Source organism: Oncorhynchus gorbuscha, linkage group LG10, assembly GCF_021184085.1.
Source record: "Oncorhynchus gorbuscha isolate QuinsamMale2020 ecotype Even-year linkage group LG10, OgorEven_v1.0, whole genome shotgun sequence".
NCBI classification, from domain to species: Eukaryota; Metazoa; Chordata; class Actinopteri; order Salmoniformes; family Salmonidae; genus Oncorhynchus; species Oncorhynchus gorbuscha.
In genome coordinates, this window is record NC_060182.1 from 86,942,494 (window position 1) to 86,959,340 (window position 16,847).

General features: G+C 44.8%; 1 protein-coding gene across 2 annotated transcripts in view; it reads left to right on the forward strand.

The window, feature by feature from the left end:
• The first annotated feature begins 4,833 nt into the window (after nt 1-4,833).
• LOC124046671 (mitotic deacetylase-associated SANT domain protein-like) overlaps nt 4,834-16,847 on the forward strand; it is a 44,837-nt gene continuing 32,823 nt past the window's right edge. Inside the window, exons 1-2 of one of the 2 annotated variants that reach the window (XM_046367313.1) lie at nt 4,834-4,926; nt 14,575-16,843. In XM_046367313.1, coding sequence (XP_046223269.1) covers nt 14,927-16,843 — 1,917 coding nt within the window. In that variant the 5' untranslated portion in view covers nt 4,834-4,926; nt 14,575-14,926. Of the gene's footprint in view, nt 4,927-7,082; nt 7,469-14,574; nt 16,844-16,847 lie in introns of those variants that run through there. The other variant, XM_046367312.1, reaches the window with a different exon arrangement.

Genomic DNA, 16,847 nt, shown 5'->3' on the forward strand with positions numbered 1-16,847 from the left:
AGTTAGCAACCGCAGCTGCAAACGCAGGTTAGGGAGGAACTGACAGAGTATCCCGTCTACCACTCAACGACGTTACTACAACGTATCCAATTAACCACCAGAGACATTCTTCAAAGGACTCGGTTGGGGAACAAGGCCTTCCATCTACCACCAACCTACCGGAGCGCAGCTCAGAGTAAATATTTATTGCATTTTCCTTTTCCAAATGGGCGGTAATTTAGAAGGCATAAAATACTGTATTTACGACAGCACAGCTTCGCCTTTGTTCCTCAGTCTTCCCGCTCTTTCACTCAAACCCAGCCCCTTTTCTTTTGTGTAACCAGCTGTCATATCTGTTCCGCCCGCTAGGGACGTTTTCCTTTATGATGTAATTTGTAATCAAGTTATGATTTAATTATGTGTATGTGTAATTCTGCGTGATTAGTTAGGTATTTAGTAAATAAATAATTAAACCCAATTTTGTATTGTTGATTCAAATTGTAAGCCAGGGTTCGTGCAGAATTTACAACTTTCAGATGAGATGGAATTAAGGTGACGGTTGATATTGACTGCTATTGATGTAAAATAATGTATTACTAGGTCTTTAAGAGTTTATTCGGAAGATAACAGCTCTATAAATATTATTTTGTGGTGCCCGACTCTCAAGTTACTATAATTACATTTACAAGATTAGCTCAATCAGGTGATATTAATTACGGATCAATTATTTTATAGAATAGCATGTCATTTCACTTAATCCGGCATAGCCAAAAACACGACAAGAGGAACCAGGCTCTGAGGGGTGGCCAGTCCCCTTCTGGCTGTGCCAGGTGGAGATTCTAACAGTACATGGCCAATAAGGCCAGATAGTTCTCCAAGATGTTCAAACATTCATAGATGACCAGCAGGGTCAAATAATGATCACAGTGGTTGTAGAGGGTGCAACCGGTCAGTACATGAGGAGTAAATGTCACTTGGCTTTTCATAGCCAGGCATTCAGAGGTCGAAATAGCAGGTGCGGTAGAGAGAGAGAGTTGAAAACAGCAGGTCTGGGACAAGGTGGCACCTTCAGTGAACAGATCAGGGTTCCATAGCTGCAGGCAGAACAGTTGAAACTGGAGCAGCAGCATGACAGCAAGGAGTCATCAGGACAGGTAGTCCTGAGGCATTGTCGTAGGTCTCATACCATGAGGTCCTCTAACATTAACCCACCATGTCTTTACCAGGACTGGCTAGCTGTGCTCCGGGGGTTTTAAACTCACATACTGTAACAGTACCATTTGTACTGTCTGTCTACAGGCCCGGGTAGCCTTTCTGGTAGTGATGCTACTGAATATTGGAGTGCTGGTGGCGTCTGTCACATAAACCTTGATAATATCAAGCTGGTTGTTACCTGTGTGAAAAGGATTGTTCTCAACCATCCTATACAGTGAAAATGTCAACTCTAGGGATTTTACATCTAATAGTATTCTACATAACCTCATGTTGATAAATACATGTAATGTCTGTTATAGGCAATTTGTTGTCGACTACATTACTTTTTTCGACTTGTTGTTTTAATTCTTAAAGATGCAGTATAAAGGTTTTGTATAATTTTAGCCAATAGTTTTGAAAGTAGAGCTCACGAGACAAAATGGGTCCCCAAAAATGGTGTACAATGTCATCCATTTCATGTAATATGTGGAAGAATATGTGGAAGATAAATACACAACGCAGAGACAGAGTATGAGAGGTCAAGAGGACAAGAACTAACGATCAATGGAAAGTGTTTTTTCTGTAATAGGGAATTATTGATCAATGGTTCAGAGACGTGAGGAATATGTCTTCTGAAATAGGATACTTGTTATTTGGCCATTGGGTAGTTTTATTGCAAGGAATACTAATTGGTCAACCACAGGCTAGGGCTGGGTTATAAAACTACATGCTGTCCCTTTGTTCTGTGGAGAGAACCACTGGAGAGAATCGCTGGAGAGAATCACAGAGGACAGGGGAGAATGACGACTTCCAAGCATGATTTGTCCTATTTGAATAAACCTATCCCCCCCCCCCCTGATTTGCCTTGGGGTTTGTGTTATTGAAGAATAACATCACCTGCTAACATACAGTTGAAGTCGGGAGTTTACATACACCTTAGCCAAATACATTAAACTCAATTTTCCTGTCTTGGGTCAGTTAGGATCGCAACTTCAGTTCACTTGGCTGATTGCTTTAGATTTTCCCATGATGTCAAGCAAAGAGGCACCAAGTTTGAAGGTAGGCCTTGAAATACATCCACAGGTTCACCTCCAATTGACTCAAAGGATGTCAATCAGCCTATCAGAAGCTTCTAAAGCCATGACATAATTTTCTGGAAATTTCCAAGATGTTTAAAGGCACAGTCAAAAATAATAATAAATAAATAACTTAGTGTATGTAAACTTCTGACCCACTGGAATTGTGATACAGTGAATAATAAGTGAAATAATCTGTCTGTAAACAATTGTTGGAAAAATGACTTGTGTCATGCACAAAGTAGATGTCCTAACCGACTTGCCAAAACTATAGTTTGTTAACAAGAAATGTGTGGAGTGGTTGAAAAACAAGTTATCATGACTCCAACCTAAGTGTATGTAAACTTCCAACTTCAGCTGTATGTTACATCTTTTCTATTTTGCAATTCATACAATCCCAGCTGGCACATAACAAATACAGGTGTGCCACGCTTGTAGCGTCATATCCAAGAGGCTGTAATCGCTGCCAAAGGTGCTTCAACTAAGTACTGAGTAAAGGGTCTGAACACTTACGTAAATGTGATATTTCAGTTTTTTATATATAAATTAGCAAACGCCTGTTTTTGCTGTGTCATTATGGGGTATTGTGTGTAGATTGATGAGAAAAAAAACCTGTTTAATCCATTTTAGAATAAGGCTGTAACGTAACAAGATGTGGAAATTGTCAATGGGTCTGAATACTTTCCGAATGCACTGTACATACCCGTGTAGGCTGCTGGGGGGAGGACGGCTCATAATAATGGATGTAATGGAGTGTTAGGAATGGTACCATTCCATTTGGGCCATTATTATGAGACGTCCTCGCCTTAGCAGCCTCCTCTCCCCCGATTGCTCAGTTTGGCCGGGTAACCATCTCTATTTGTATTTGTATTTATTATGGATCCCCATTAGCTGCTGCCAAAGCAGCAGCTACTCTTCCTGGGGTCCAGTAAAATGAAGGCAGTTTATACCACTGTAAAAACATGTAAACTTTTATACCGAGGTCTTTAGTTCAGGTTTCAGCGTTCGACAGGTTTCAGTTTCTATGAATAGTCTTGGTGGTTCCAAACTTCTTCCATTTAAGAATGATGGTGGCCACTGTGTTCTTGGGGACCTTCAATGCCGCAGACATTATTTGGTAGCCTTCCCCGGAGCTGTGCCTCGACACAATCGTGTCATGGAGCTCTACGGACAATTCCTTCGACCTCATGGCTTGGTTTTTGCTCTGACATGCACTGTGGGACCTTATATATAGACATGTGTGTGCCTTTCCAAATCATGTCCAACCAATTGAATAGACCACAGGTGGACTCCAATCAAGTTGTAAAAACATGTCAAGGATGATCAATGGAAACAGGATGCACCTGAGCTCAATTTCCAGTCTCATGGCAAAGGGTCTGAATACTTATGTAAAAAAGGTATTTCAGTTTTTTTCCTCATTATGGGGTATTGTGCATAGATTGATGAGGAAACAAGCTATATACAGCTCGTTGAGTGTGGTTTTATGCAGCATTCCAAATAACTGGGAACTCGGAAATCACCGACTTCAGTGCTTCAAAACAACTGCAGCTCCAACTGGGAAAATCGTTTTGAACGGGCATCATTTTAGAGCTCTGACTTTCCGACCTAAAGATCACTGACGTCATGATACGATCTCGTATTTTTCCGAGTTCACAGTTGTTGTGAACGCGGCATTAGTGCCAGCATCGGTTTGTGGTCGTAAATAAGACAGCTAGGAAATATACAGATTAAAAATATATTGGTAAATAGTATGGTCACAGCTTATCATGAGGTATTCTAACTCAGTCAGAACCTCGACACTTTCTTAATTGTAGAAATCGCGCAACAACTGTTGTCTATAAGGAGACACACCACCACTCCTGATCTTACCGGACTCTGCAGTTCTGTCCTGCCGATGCATAGAAAAAACACATAGGTTTATATTATCCATGTCCTTGTTCAACCATGTCCCCGAGAAGCATAGTTTAAACCTGCTACGTTAGTTATCCTAACCTGCGTTAATGATCCTGTGTCAACAAACCAATCGTGGCGACAACGAGGGGGCTTGGTTTCCCTGGAGTTTTCCTGAACACGGGTCACAGCCAGACCAAACGTTTTTGCTCATTGTTCTATCTGTGGTCAGACCTTATTGCATTGGCTTGGGAGAAGGCTACACATACCGGAAGATTAGCAGCACTCTTTGCACATGCAGAATCTTCTCTCGTCAAAATAGCTGAAGTAAACGTTGTTTTCATTCTCGTGTTTATGCTGCGATTGGCTGGATTGGTGGTGGTGGTTGACACTTTGTTGTCCTCTCCTCTTTGTGATTAAGCAAATGCGCCACCTATAGTAGGGAGTAGGCTAGAGTATTTTTGTATGCTACGTATTAAAAATGGCATGTGCCCTCACCCAATATGATATCTGTGTACTCTGTATGGCTCTCATAAATGTTTACTCTGTCGAGTGTCGCAATACTTACACAACAATGAATTAAGAGACGTGACTAGTTTAGTTTCATTGAAACAACTCATCACAAAGCATACGCTATACATTCACAATCACCATGCAATGATTTCAGCCGCAAGAGTAGGAACTAGGAAGTGACGCTCCGAAAAGCAGAAAAAAGTTTTCTGTTTCAGAAGAGACTGAGAGAAAATGCCGAGCAGAACATTGTAGCCTACCGGCTATAAGCTACAAGGTAGGCTAAAGTAGAAATTGCATTTATTCGTGTGTAATAATGTCAAAACTTGTCAATGTTAATGTGACAACTTGTCAATGTATCTAAACTTCTCTACGGTGAAAGAAAGGTATCAATATAGGATTCAGGATATGGGTCCGATATGCATAATTAATTGTCCCCTCCCTGTAGCATATTTAGAATGGCTGCATTTAAAAATACATATCAATTAATCTCCATGGAAACCCTGCATATTGATCTAGAACTTCTGTGCAGTAGTATAGTTTAGACTAGAAGCAGAATCGCGTCGTTCGATAGCTCGGATGCCAAGGGTGGAGGCAGACATACAATTGCTGCACGATAGCCTATCTCCGGTGCAACCCCCCTGGTCCCTGCAGTGGGGGAGGGGGGGGGGGGGTAGAGTTCCACGTCACGATCGAAAGTTACATTGTGTATCCCGGGTACAATAGATCACGAGTCGCGTTTATCAATCAGTATACAATAAGAGTATTTGGAATGCAACAGTTGCAGGCCTTCTGCCAACTCGTCTTCCTGGTCTATTGCAGGCTGGCATCAATGGTATGATAAAAGAAAGTGGAAATTTGCCCTGCACGTGTCCTGCACAGGTCCTGCATTGAAGAGGAGTGGATTTTTTGATTATAGACTGTAGTTTTAGTTTTATTAACCGTTCATTACCAGTTTAATGCCAGTTGCTGTGACAGAAAATGATAACTAAGTCAATGGATTCATATATTATTTGAATGGCTAAAGGATATGACCTGTGCCTAACACTTTCTCTTTAGAAGGTAGATTGTAAATGTCATTTTAGGCCTTTCTCCCAATGGAAGAGTAAAAGAGTGCATATCATATGGACATCACCTAGACACAAAACTACAGGCCTAATAAAACACACACACACACAATCTCACTCAGTCTCGCAGAGCTTGGCTGGCATATTTCTTATGCAGTGAATAGCATGTGTGGTTATTTTAAGGTACAGCAGAGAGTATAGTCTGACACAGTGGGGCTGGCAGTATCTCCTTTCTGCCAGCAGACACATGCTATTTGCTATGCAACTCACTGACTATAAATTGCTCTGGATAAGAGTGTCTGCTGCTAAATGGCCAATGTAAATGCATTGTTCGAGACAGTATAATAATATTGTAATACTGTTGTAATAGTGCCATGAAGAGCAATTCTATTGCAGAACTGCGTCTATCTTAAAGGTCCAATGCACCTGTTTTTATCTCAATATCAAATCATTTCTGGGTAAAGATTAAGTAACTTACTGTGATTGTTTTCAACTAAAACTTTCAAAAATAAACAAAAATACTTCATAGCAAAGGGCAATTTCTCAAGCAATCATTTTGCTAGGACTGTCTGGGAGGGACCTGAGTGGGGAGGGGAAAACTGAAAATGTGCTGTTATTGGCAGAGAGGTTTGGAACAATCATTCTAATTGGTCTATTGAAATTTCAGGTGGCCTTTTCAAACAGCTCTTACACTAAATGGCATTATCATCAATTTCACAATTTCCCTGTGTAACGGATGTGAAATAGCTAGCTAGTTAGCGGTGGTGCGCGCTAAATAGCGTTTCAATCGGTGACATCACTTGCTCTGAGACCTTGAAGTAGTGGTTCCCCTTGGGTAACGATGCTTCGTGGGTGACTGTTGTTGATGTGTGCAGAGGGTCCCTGGTTCGTGCCCGGGTATGGGCCAGGTGACGGTCTAAAGTTACACTGTTACAACTGCATCATTCCAAACTCATAGTGTGGACATATAGATAACACAGGGAAATCAGGTTTTTGACTCCACTGGACCTTTACAACTATGCAATGGCCTCTGACATTTGTAATACTAAAACTACACCAGCTTCAAACAGCTGAAAATACTATACTTTTGGTTATGGAAAATAGATTTAATGGTGGTTGACATTTTACAAAAGATACTCAACACAATGGCTGCTTGTTTTGTCACAAAATTAAATTAGGCGAACGATTTGCATTTTAGCAACCAGGAAAAGGCACCACGGTTTCTGCGTCAGTGACCCATTGATTTTCGGTATTTCACCGCATGGATCTGAGTAGTACTTTTTGACCCGTAAATTACATCGCCCCTCATGCAAGAGGAAAACCATATATGGTCGTGGAAGTAGGTGTGGCGAGCAGACTGGAGAGGATCACAAGGATGAGCCGAAAGAATGTGTTGTTCGATTGAGAGAGCGTTCTACAGCGGGAGAAACAAGGCCGCATAGGACAGCGGATGTGTTGTGTACATGTAGGCTATTTGTGCAATAGTAACGCAATAATGTGCAACACTTATTGTGCGATATTTGTCCATATTCCTGCAGATCGTTGCTCCATTTTGGACCGGATAGCACGTTTGTTTTAATGACATCGATCTACCTAATTCTTTGATTAGAAAAATAATAGTGAGGTCAGCATAGAATGACTCAACGCTAGAGATGCATGCAGTCATATCTCCGTTCGATTGCACACTGTGGGGCGCGTGGACCCGGGGACAGTTGCTGCACTGGTGGTCACCGCAGAAACATGGCAAGCACAGTGAGTTCTCGGATAGGAACTGGGATTTGTATATCTGGGCTTGTTGATCAGAATATGAGAAGCATGCAAGTGAATGGTTGTTGTAAACAAAGTTCACCATAACATTAAATAGGCCTTCATGCATATTAAACCTAATGATCAGCGGTTTAGACATCTCTGTGTGTGTTTATTGGTTAATATGGAGTGTTTCTTTAGAAAAGGAAGACATTGCCGTTCATATGACGTAGGCTATTAACCATATTGACATGTTGAGCAGTCCTAGATCCGCTGCGCGTGGTCTATATCCTATCTTTCTTTTATGTTGGAGCTCGTGCTGGTATAGCCTATATAGGTTACATTGTTGCTTCACTTTGTTGCAACGTGCCACGGAATTAGTGACTGGATAATCCGTGTTCTGCAACAAAGGACTGCCTTCTCGTAAATAGCGCTGAGCTGGCTGGCGGTGGGGACGCGGTGCAGGAGGTGGGGGGTCCAGCAAGGGTTGTTCTGATGTAGGACGCAACATGTTTTTTCTTGATGTCTGTGGGCAATTCTTCTCAGTCCCCCGTGTCAAATACAACGACTGTGCGTTCGCTTTCACCGCGGTGCGTATTCGCTGTTTAAATTAAGAAACGCTCAGGGATTAGGTAATTACGGTTGAGGGTCAAACCTAGGCTATATATTAACGGCGTTACATTGGTTAAAACCTACCGGGGGTTATTTACTGTGTCATTATCCTTCTAGCCAACACTCGGTAGCCTACAGAAAGGTTAGGTGGACATCGTGTTACTGTTCACATGTTTCATATTGTATAAACCCTTCTTGAAAAACAACACTGCAAAACACACTCCATATGATTTATGTTGTTCAGCAAAATAGGCAAAAGGCAATGCGTCTTTACACGTTCTTGACATAGGATGCTCACACTTCTCTCCAATTCCCTGAAATTGATCATAGGTATTTCTTCATAAACACGGTGATGCATCCACATTGTTTTTATAGCCTATATTGGAACAGCATCTACATAAATGTTCCTAATTAAGAACATGCTATAATGTAACATGGTATAATTATCCTCGCCAGTGCACCAGGGTGTCAGGTCCTCACCATGGTGCTGAGTGATTAGTGCTTTTTGAAGTCGTTTCCGTTTAATCATTAAAAATGAATCACTATTTGAGTAGTTCTTCAAAATGAATAAGCATACTTTTATGACTGCTGAATAACAACTACATCTTGTATTTTCACTTCGAGATACCTCGTGAGTCAACTTCTCTCTATCCCTCACAGTTCAGGCTTGATCTGATTTATCTCTAGAGAAAATGTGCAATGTGCGCATTGAACTCACAGGGGGGAAAAACAATTGAATGAACTGATGTCACTCGGTTAGTTGTTTTAAAAACAAAAACATAACATACATTTCGGCATAATCACTCAGCACTACCTTACTGTGAAGTGTGGTCGGTCAGACAGTCAAGTTACAATGTTGCCCCAGTGCAGGATATGAACTGATGCATCTGTCTATTTGAAAGTTGCTACATCCATTTTTGGACTTAGAAATTAAATATAGGCCTAACCATTGATTCTGGAAAAATATTACTTATAAATGCCTCATGAGCTTAGTTTAACTGTCCTACCTCATCAGCCCAAAATATTATATATTTTGAAATATTAAATCAAATGTATTTATGAAGCCCTTTTTACATCAGCTGATGTCACAAAGTGCTGTACAGAAACCCAGCCTAAAAACCCCAAACAGCAAGCAATGCAGATGTAGAAGAACGGTGGCTAGGAAAAACTCCCTAGAAAGGCAGGAACCTTGTAAGAAACCTGAGAGGAACCAAGCTCTGAGGGGTGGCCAGTCCTCTTCTGGCTGTGCCGGGTGGAGATTATAACAGTACGTGGCCAAGATGTGGTTGTAGAGGGTGCAACAGGTCAGCACCTCAGGACTAAATGTCAGTTGACATTTCATAGCCGATCATTCAGAGTTAGAGACAGCAAGTGCGGTAGAAGGTAGCACGTCCGGTGAACAGGTCAGGGTTCCATAGCCGCAGGCAGAACAGTTGAAACTGGAGCAGCAGCACAACCAGGTGGACAGGGGACAGCAAGGAGTCATCAGGCCAGGTAGTCTTGAGGCATGGTCCTAGGACTCAGGTCCCCCGAGAGAAAGAGAGACAGAGAGAATTAGAGAGAGCATACTTAAATTCACAAAGGACACCGGATAAGACAGGGGAAATACTCCAGATATAACACACTGTACCTAGCCCCCTGATGCAAACTATTGCAGCATAAATACTGGAGGCTGAGACACGAGGGGACGGGAGACACTGGCCCGGTTCGACGATACCCCAGGACAGGGCTAACGAGGCAGGATATAACCCCACCCACTTTGCCAAAGCACAGCACGCACACCACTAGAGGGATATTTTCAAACCACCAACTTACTACCCTGAGACAAGGCCGTGTATAGCCCATGAAGATCTCCCCCACGGCACGAATCCGAGGGGGGCGCTAACCCAGACAAGATCACGTCAGTGACTCAGCCCACTCAAGTGACGCACCCCTCCTAGGGACGGCATGGAAGAGCAGTGACTCAGCCCCTGTAATAGGGTTAGAGGCGGAGAATCCCAGAGGAGAGAGGGGAACCGGCCAGGCAGAGACAGCAAGGGCGGTTCGTCGCTCCAGTGCCTTTCTGTTCACCGTCACACCCCTGGGCCAGACTACACTCAATCATAGGACCTACTGAAGAGATGAGTCTTCAATAAAGACTTAAAGGTTGAGACTGAGTCTGCGTCTCTCACATGGGTAGGCAGACCATTCAATAAAAATGGAGCTCTATAAGAGAAGTCCCTGCCTCCAGCTGTTTGCTTAGAAAGTCTAGGGACAATAAGGAGTCCTGCATCTTGTGACTGTAGCATACATGTAGGTATGTACGGCAGGACCAAATCGGAACGAATCGGAAGCCAGTATAGAGAGGCTTGCACAGGAGTAATATGATAACATTATTTTGGTTCTAGTAAAGATTCTAGCAGCCGTGTTTAGCACTAACTGAAGTTTATTTAGTGCTTTATCTGGGTAGCCGGAAAGTAGAGCATTGCAGTAGTCTAAGTGGCAAAAGCATGGATACATTTTTCTGCATCATTTTTGGACAGAAAGCTTCAGATTTTTGCAATGTTACGTAGATGGAAAAAGCTGTCCTTGAAACAGTCTTGATATCTTCGCCAGAAGAGAGATCTGGGTCCAGAGTAACGCCGAGGTCCTTCAAAGTTTTATTTGAGACGACTGTACAACCATCAAGATTCACTCTTTGTTTTTTGGGACCTGGAACTGGCATCTCTGTTTTGTCAGAGTTTAAAAGTTTTAAAAATTGCCACCATCCACTTCCTTACATCTGAAACACAGGCTTCCAGGGAGGGCAATTTTGGGGCTTCACCAGCTGTGTATCGTCCGCATAGCAGTGAAAGTTAACATTTATGTTTCTGAATGACATCACCAAGAGGATAAGTGAAAACAATAGTGGTCCTAAAAGGGATCCTTGAGGAACACCGACATTTACAGTTGATTTGTCAGAGGACAAACGATCCACAGAGACAAACTGATGTCTTTCCGACAGATAAGATCTAAACCAGGCCAGAACTTGTCCGTGTAGACCAATTTGGGTTTCCAATCTCTCCAGAAGAATGTGGTATAAAAAGCAGCACTAAGGTCTAGGAGCACGAGGACAGATGCAGAGCCTTGGTCTGCGCCATTAAAAGGTCATTTACCACCACAAGTGCAGTCTCAGTGCTATGATGGGGTCTAAAACCAGACTGAAGTGTTGCGTATACATTGTTTGTCTTCAGGAAGGCAGTAAGTTGCTGCGCAACAGCTTTTTTCTAAACATTTTAAGAGGAATGTGAGATTTGATATAGGCCGATAGTTTTTATATTTTCTGGGTCAAGGTTTGGCTTTTTCAAGAGAGGCTTTATTACTGCCACTTTTAGAGAGTTTGGTACACATCCATCTGGTGGATAGAGAGCCGTTTATTATGTTCAACATAGGAGGGCCAAGCACAAGAAGTAGCTCTTTCAGTAGTTTAGTTGGACTCGGGTCCAGTATGCAGCTTGAAGTTTTAGAGGCCATGACTATAGTATTAAAGAACTTGAGTGTCTCCCCCCCGAATACAATGTTTCTAAATAAAGTAAATGTAAAGAGACACTGTATAGCCTCAAAACATGGTTCAAATGATAATTTTGATATCGTGGATGGTCTGCCCTTGCATCCAGAGCTCTGGCTATGAATTTGAGAGTGGTTAGATTTCTCCAGGCCCATCCTTTGGCTTTTTACCTAAACAAAATTGTTATTGTTTCATTTAAGGACTCTAGCTTTACAGCGTGTGTGTGTGTGTTTACTAGATGGTTGCTGCCTAGGCCATACAGTTCATTTGGAGATGGTAGTGCATGCTATCAGTGCCAGCTGTAAAATATTTAAATTGCAATTCAATTGCGGAGGGGTTCTGTATCTGTGTATCCAGATTGTGATTATCATAACGTGTTGTCATGGCAAAGGAAGTGATGCCCAGACAGATTTGGACTACAATAAATGTGCCTTTTTTATGTTATTATAAAGGTCATTGTGAGTCATGTTTGTCCACTCATTGTCCCGTCTCTTGCCTTTTCCTATTGAACATGCAGGAACAGGGTCAAGGGGTGACATGTTCCCCTTTTGAGGAAGCAGGAACAGGGTCAAGGGGTGACATGTTCCCCTTTTGAGGTCAAGGGGTGACATGTTCCCCTTTTGAGGAAGCAGGAACAAGGGGTGACATGTTCCCCTTTTGAGGAAGCAGGAACAGGGTCAAGGGGTGACATGTTCCCCTTTTGAGGAAGCAGGAACAGGGTCAAGGGGTGACATGTTCCCCTTTTGAGGAAGCAGGAACAAGGTCAGGGGTGACATGTTCCCCTTTTGAGGAAGCAGGAACAGGGTCAAGGGGTGACATGTTCCCCTTTTGAGGAAGCAGGAACAAGGTCAAGGGGTGACAGGTTCCTCTTTTGAGGAAGCAGGAACAGGGTCAAGGGGTAACATGTTCCCCTTTTGAGGAAGCAGGAACAAGGTCAAGAGGTGACAGGTTCCTCTTTTGAGGAAGCAGGAACAAGGTCAAGAGGTGACAGGTTCCTCTTTTGAGGAAGCAGGAACAAGGTCAATAGGTGACAGGTTCCCCTTTTGAGGAAGCAGGAACAAGGTCAAGGGGTGACAGGTTCCCCTTTTGAGGAAGCAGGAACAAGGTCAATAGGTGACAGGTTCCCCTTTTGAGGAAGCAGGAACAAGGTCAAGGGGTGACAGGTTCCCCTTTTGAGGAAGCAGGAACAAGGTCAAGAGGTGACAGGTTCCCCTTTTGAGGAAGCAGGAACAAGGTCAAGGGGTGACAGGTTCCCCTTTTGAGGAAGCAGGAACAAGTCAACGGGTGACAGGTTCCCCTTTTGAGGAAGCAGGAACAAGTCAACGGGTGACAGGTTCCCCTTTTGAGGAAGCAGGAACAAGTCAACGGGTGACAGGTTCCCTTTTGAGGAAGCAGGAACAAGGTCAAGAGGTTACAGGTTCCTCTTTTGAGGAAGCAGGAACAAGGTCAAGAGGTGACAGGTTCCTCTTTTGAGGAAGCAGGAACAAGGTCAATAGGTGACAGGTTCCCCTTTTGAGGAAGCAGGAACAAGGTCAAGGGATGACAGGTTCCCCTTTTGAGGAAGCAGGAACAAGGTCAAGAGGTGACAGGTTCCTCTTTTGAGGAAGCAGGATCAAGGTCAATAGGTGACAGGTTCCCCTTTTGAGGAAGCAGGAACAAGGTCAAGGGGTTACAGGTTCCTCTTTTGAGGAAGCAGGAACAAGGTCAAGGGGTGACAGGTTCCCCTTTTGAGGAAGCAGGAACAGGTCAAGAGGTGACAGGTTCCCACTTTGTCCTGAATGACTCAGAAACCATCGAGTCAGAGCCCCAGTGCAAAACGGCAAAGTAGGATGCATCCCAAATGGCACAACATTCCCTAATATAGTGCACTGCTTTAGACCAGGACCCATATGGAATAGGGTGCAATTTGGGGCACAAACAAGTAGCATTTAGCCTCAGAATCTCTTTTTGGTGCATTCTTTCGTCAGAAAGGAGAGCAGCTCTCACTGTGCCTACCCAGACAGACAAGTCAACCAATCAATAAAGTTTATTTATAACGCCCTTGGTACAGCAAGTCAATTAAATTCAAGAGGAAGCTTCAATATGACAATAGAAATGAGCAAACGGGCCTCAGCGGTGAATATTGGTCAAATCACACTTATTCTCACACTGTGTGCTGTGTGGAATAATACATGGGTGCTTATATTTGCCCTATTTCACACATGTACAAGTGTGTATTAATATGCATGTGTGAATTGGAAATGTGTGTTTTTTTGCATATCCCTCAGAGAGTGGGGTCTCGGCCAGGGTCTGTGTGTGTATGTGTGTGCGTTTGTGTGTCTGTGTGTGTGATGGCTGTAGTGCATCCTGCTGTGTCACTCTCAGAACCTAATGTGAAGTGATGGTGGCTTGAAGTGGTCATTTGACTGTTGCAACCAGTTAGTTACCATGTGATCAGCAAGTATTTAACCTTTATAACAACATTTCTTCTGCAAGGGAGTCCAGCTTCAGTGTGTGTGTGTGTGACTGTGCGTGTAACTGGGCGACTATGTGCGTGTGTGTGACTGTGTGTGTGTGTGTGACTATGTGTGTGTGCTAGGCTGTGTCATTACTAGCTCAGCTCACATGACAGGGGTAAGGACACACTGCATGCACGGAGCCATGCAGGCCCACTTTCAACACACACACACACACACACACACACACACACACACACACACACACACACACACACACACACACACACACACACACACACACACACACACACACACACACACACACACACACACACACACACACACACACACACACACACACTTTCATTCCTATCTTTCTGTCTTTCCCACCCAACCCGTTACCTTTCGCTGGTACTGCATTGTGTTGGAAAGGGGTTTTACATGGCAGCAGGCAGCTTTAACAATAGGTCCATTAGGAACCCTATGGGGACCTCTCTGGACTGTCCTGTAACTTGACCCCTCTGGTCTCTTCACAGGGTGTCTCCCATGAATGAACGAGGCCAGTGGACATCCAGACATCTCTATCAGCACCGGCAACCTCTCAATACAGCAGGAAGAGGAGTTCAAGGGGAGAAGGAGAAGATTGGGTTTTGTCTACGTCCAATCCAACTCCTCGGTTTTTGGTTGCATATGTGGTTTGGTGATTTCCGTTCAAATATGCAACCCCCTCTCCTAGGGTGTGTGCTGTGAACTTTCTATTCCCTTTATCATCAGATAAGGCCAGTGGAAGAGGGCCACATTGGGACATACGTTGATTGGTGGTCTGTGTGGTTGGGGGACTGTTATGCACCTAGTACCCCATAGTCCCCCCACCTCGCCCCGTTATTCATGCCAGCCATGAGTTTACCCAACAGTAAGAGAACAGGCAAGCGCATCTCTTTTTTTAACGACCAAGGAGTGGCGATGAAGGAGACGTCTTCTCAGCAGAATCCAGAAGGTTCTTGCTACGGCCTTGGTGCCCCAGCCTCAGATCCTGGTCCTGGCCAGAGTAAGGCTGCAGGCACCGTCACCTCCACAACCTCCAACCCAGAGGCTCCACATACTGGTATGTACCTCAACTCAGTGATCTTCAGTCCAGAGAAAGGAGACCAGAGTCGGGGACATTACCAACAGACTGTACCCATGAAGTGGGCACACCAGGACCCAGAAGCTCAACCACAGCCTCAACAGAGAACTGGGACTGAGACTGCCAACTGGACACAGGGTGTCACTATGGCTAACTGGGGTCAGAACTTTGCTCCGTACCTAGGGGGCGTCAACGTCAGTGACTCACGGTCCCAGACCCAGACTGCCTTTTCCAAGCAGCAGATCCGTGAGGGGCCTCCACCCCTGCAGCCACAGCAGCCACAGTCTCCTAGTAGGGCTGCAGAGAAGCAGCCTCCCCAGCCGCAGCAGGTGGTTAACCCCCTGCCTGCTGGAGGAGAGGCCTACAGAGACGTTAGAGACGTGGCCAAGCCTCCCAGCCTAGAGTGGGAGCAGCAGCATCAGGCTTCCCAACAGCAACAGCAGTCCCAGACTCAGGCATTCCCACAGACCCTTAAGCCAGGGGCTCTAAATGCCCAGCAGCACAGCACATCCAACCCTGGGAGCAGCTCCGTGCTTCAGCCCTTCCAGCTAGCCTTCGGCCAGCCTAAGCAACACCTAACGGCTGGCTACTACCAGGTGTTTCAGGGGGGCAATAGGACTTTACCTAATCTGAACTACAATGCCCAACAGCCCAAACCCCAACCACATCCACAGACCCAACAGCATCCACAGCTCCAGCAGAAGCTGCAACAGACCCAACAGCATCCACAGCTCCAGCAGCAGCTGCAACAGACCCAACAGCATCCACAGCTCCAGCAGCAGCTACAACAGACCCAACAGCATCCACAGCTCCAGCAGCAGCTGCAACAGACCCAACAGCATCCACAGCTCCAGCAGCAGCTACAACAGACCCAACAGCATCCACAGCTCCAGCAGCAGCTACAACAGACCCAACAGCATCCACAGCTCCAGCAGCAGCTGCAACGACAACAGCAACAGAAACAAATATTACAGCATCAACAACAAATGCAACAACAACATCATAAGATGCAACAGCAGCAAATGCTTCAGCATCAACAGCAACTACAACAGCAACAACAACTACACATACAACAAGAGCAACAGTTAGAACAGCAACAACAAATACAACATCAACAGCAAATACAGCAACAATTACAGCAGCAGCAACAACAAATACAACAACAGCAATTGCAGCAGCAACAACCCGAACATGTTCTAGAATACTACCCCAGCAGCCAGAACCCACCTACCCACCAACACCCTCACTCCCAGCCACCCGTGTTAGTGCCCTCCCAAGAGCCCTTTGCTAAGACAGCATCCTCCCCAGACCTCCAGGAGATGTCCCCAGACCCTCCAAACATCCCCCCCCAAACAGACTCCCAGCTCCCCCCCACAGAGACCCAGCTCCAACCTCCCCATATCCAGCTGCAGCCTCGAAGGTCCAGGAGACTCTCCAAGGAAGGTGGACCACCACCAGTTGACAACCCCTTCCTCATACCATCTGATGGGGCCCAGAATGGGGCCTCTGAGGAGCCAGGTGGAGCACCGAAGGCGGATGAAGTCCACGTTGCCCAGATGGCCCCTACAGGGGTCATCCAGAGCACACGCAGGAAACGGAGGGTCTCCCAGGAGGTTAACCTGGAGACGCTGGCCCAGAAAGCCTCAGAGATGGAGTCCCTACCGCCACACATCGTCAAGGTAA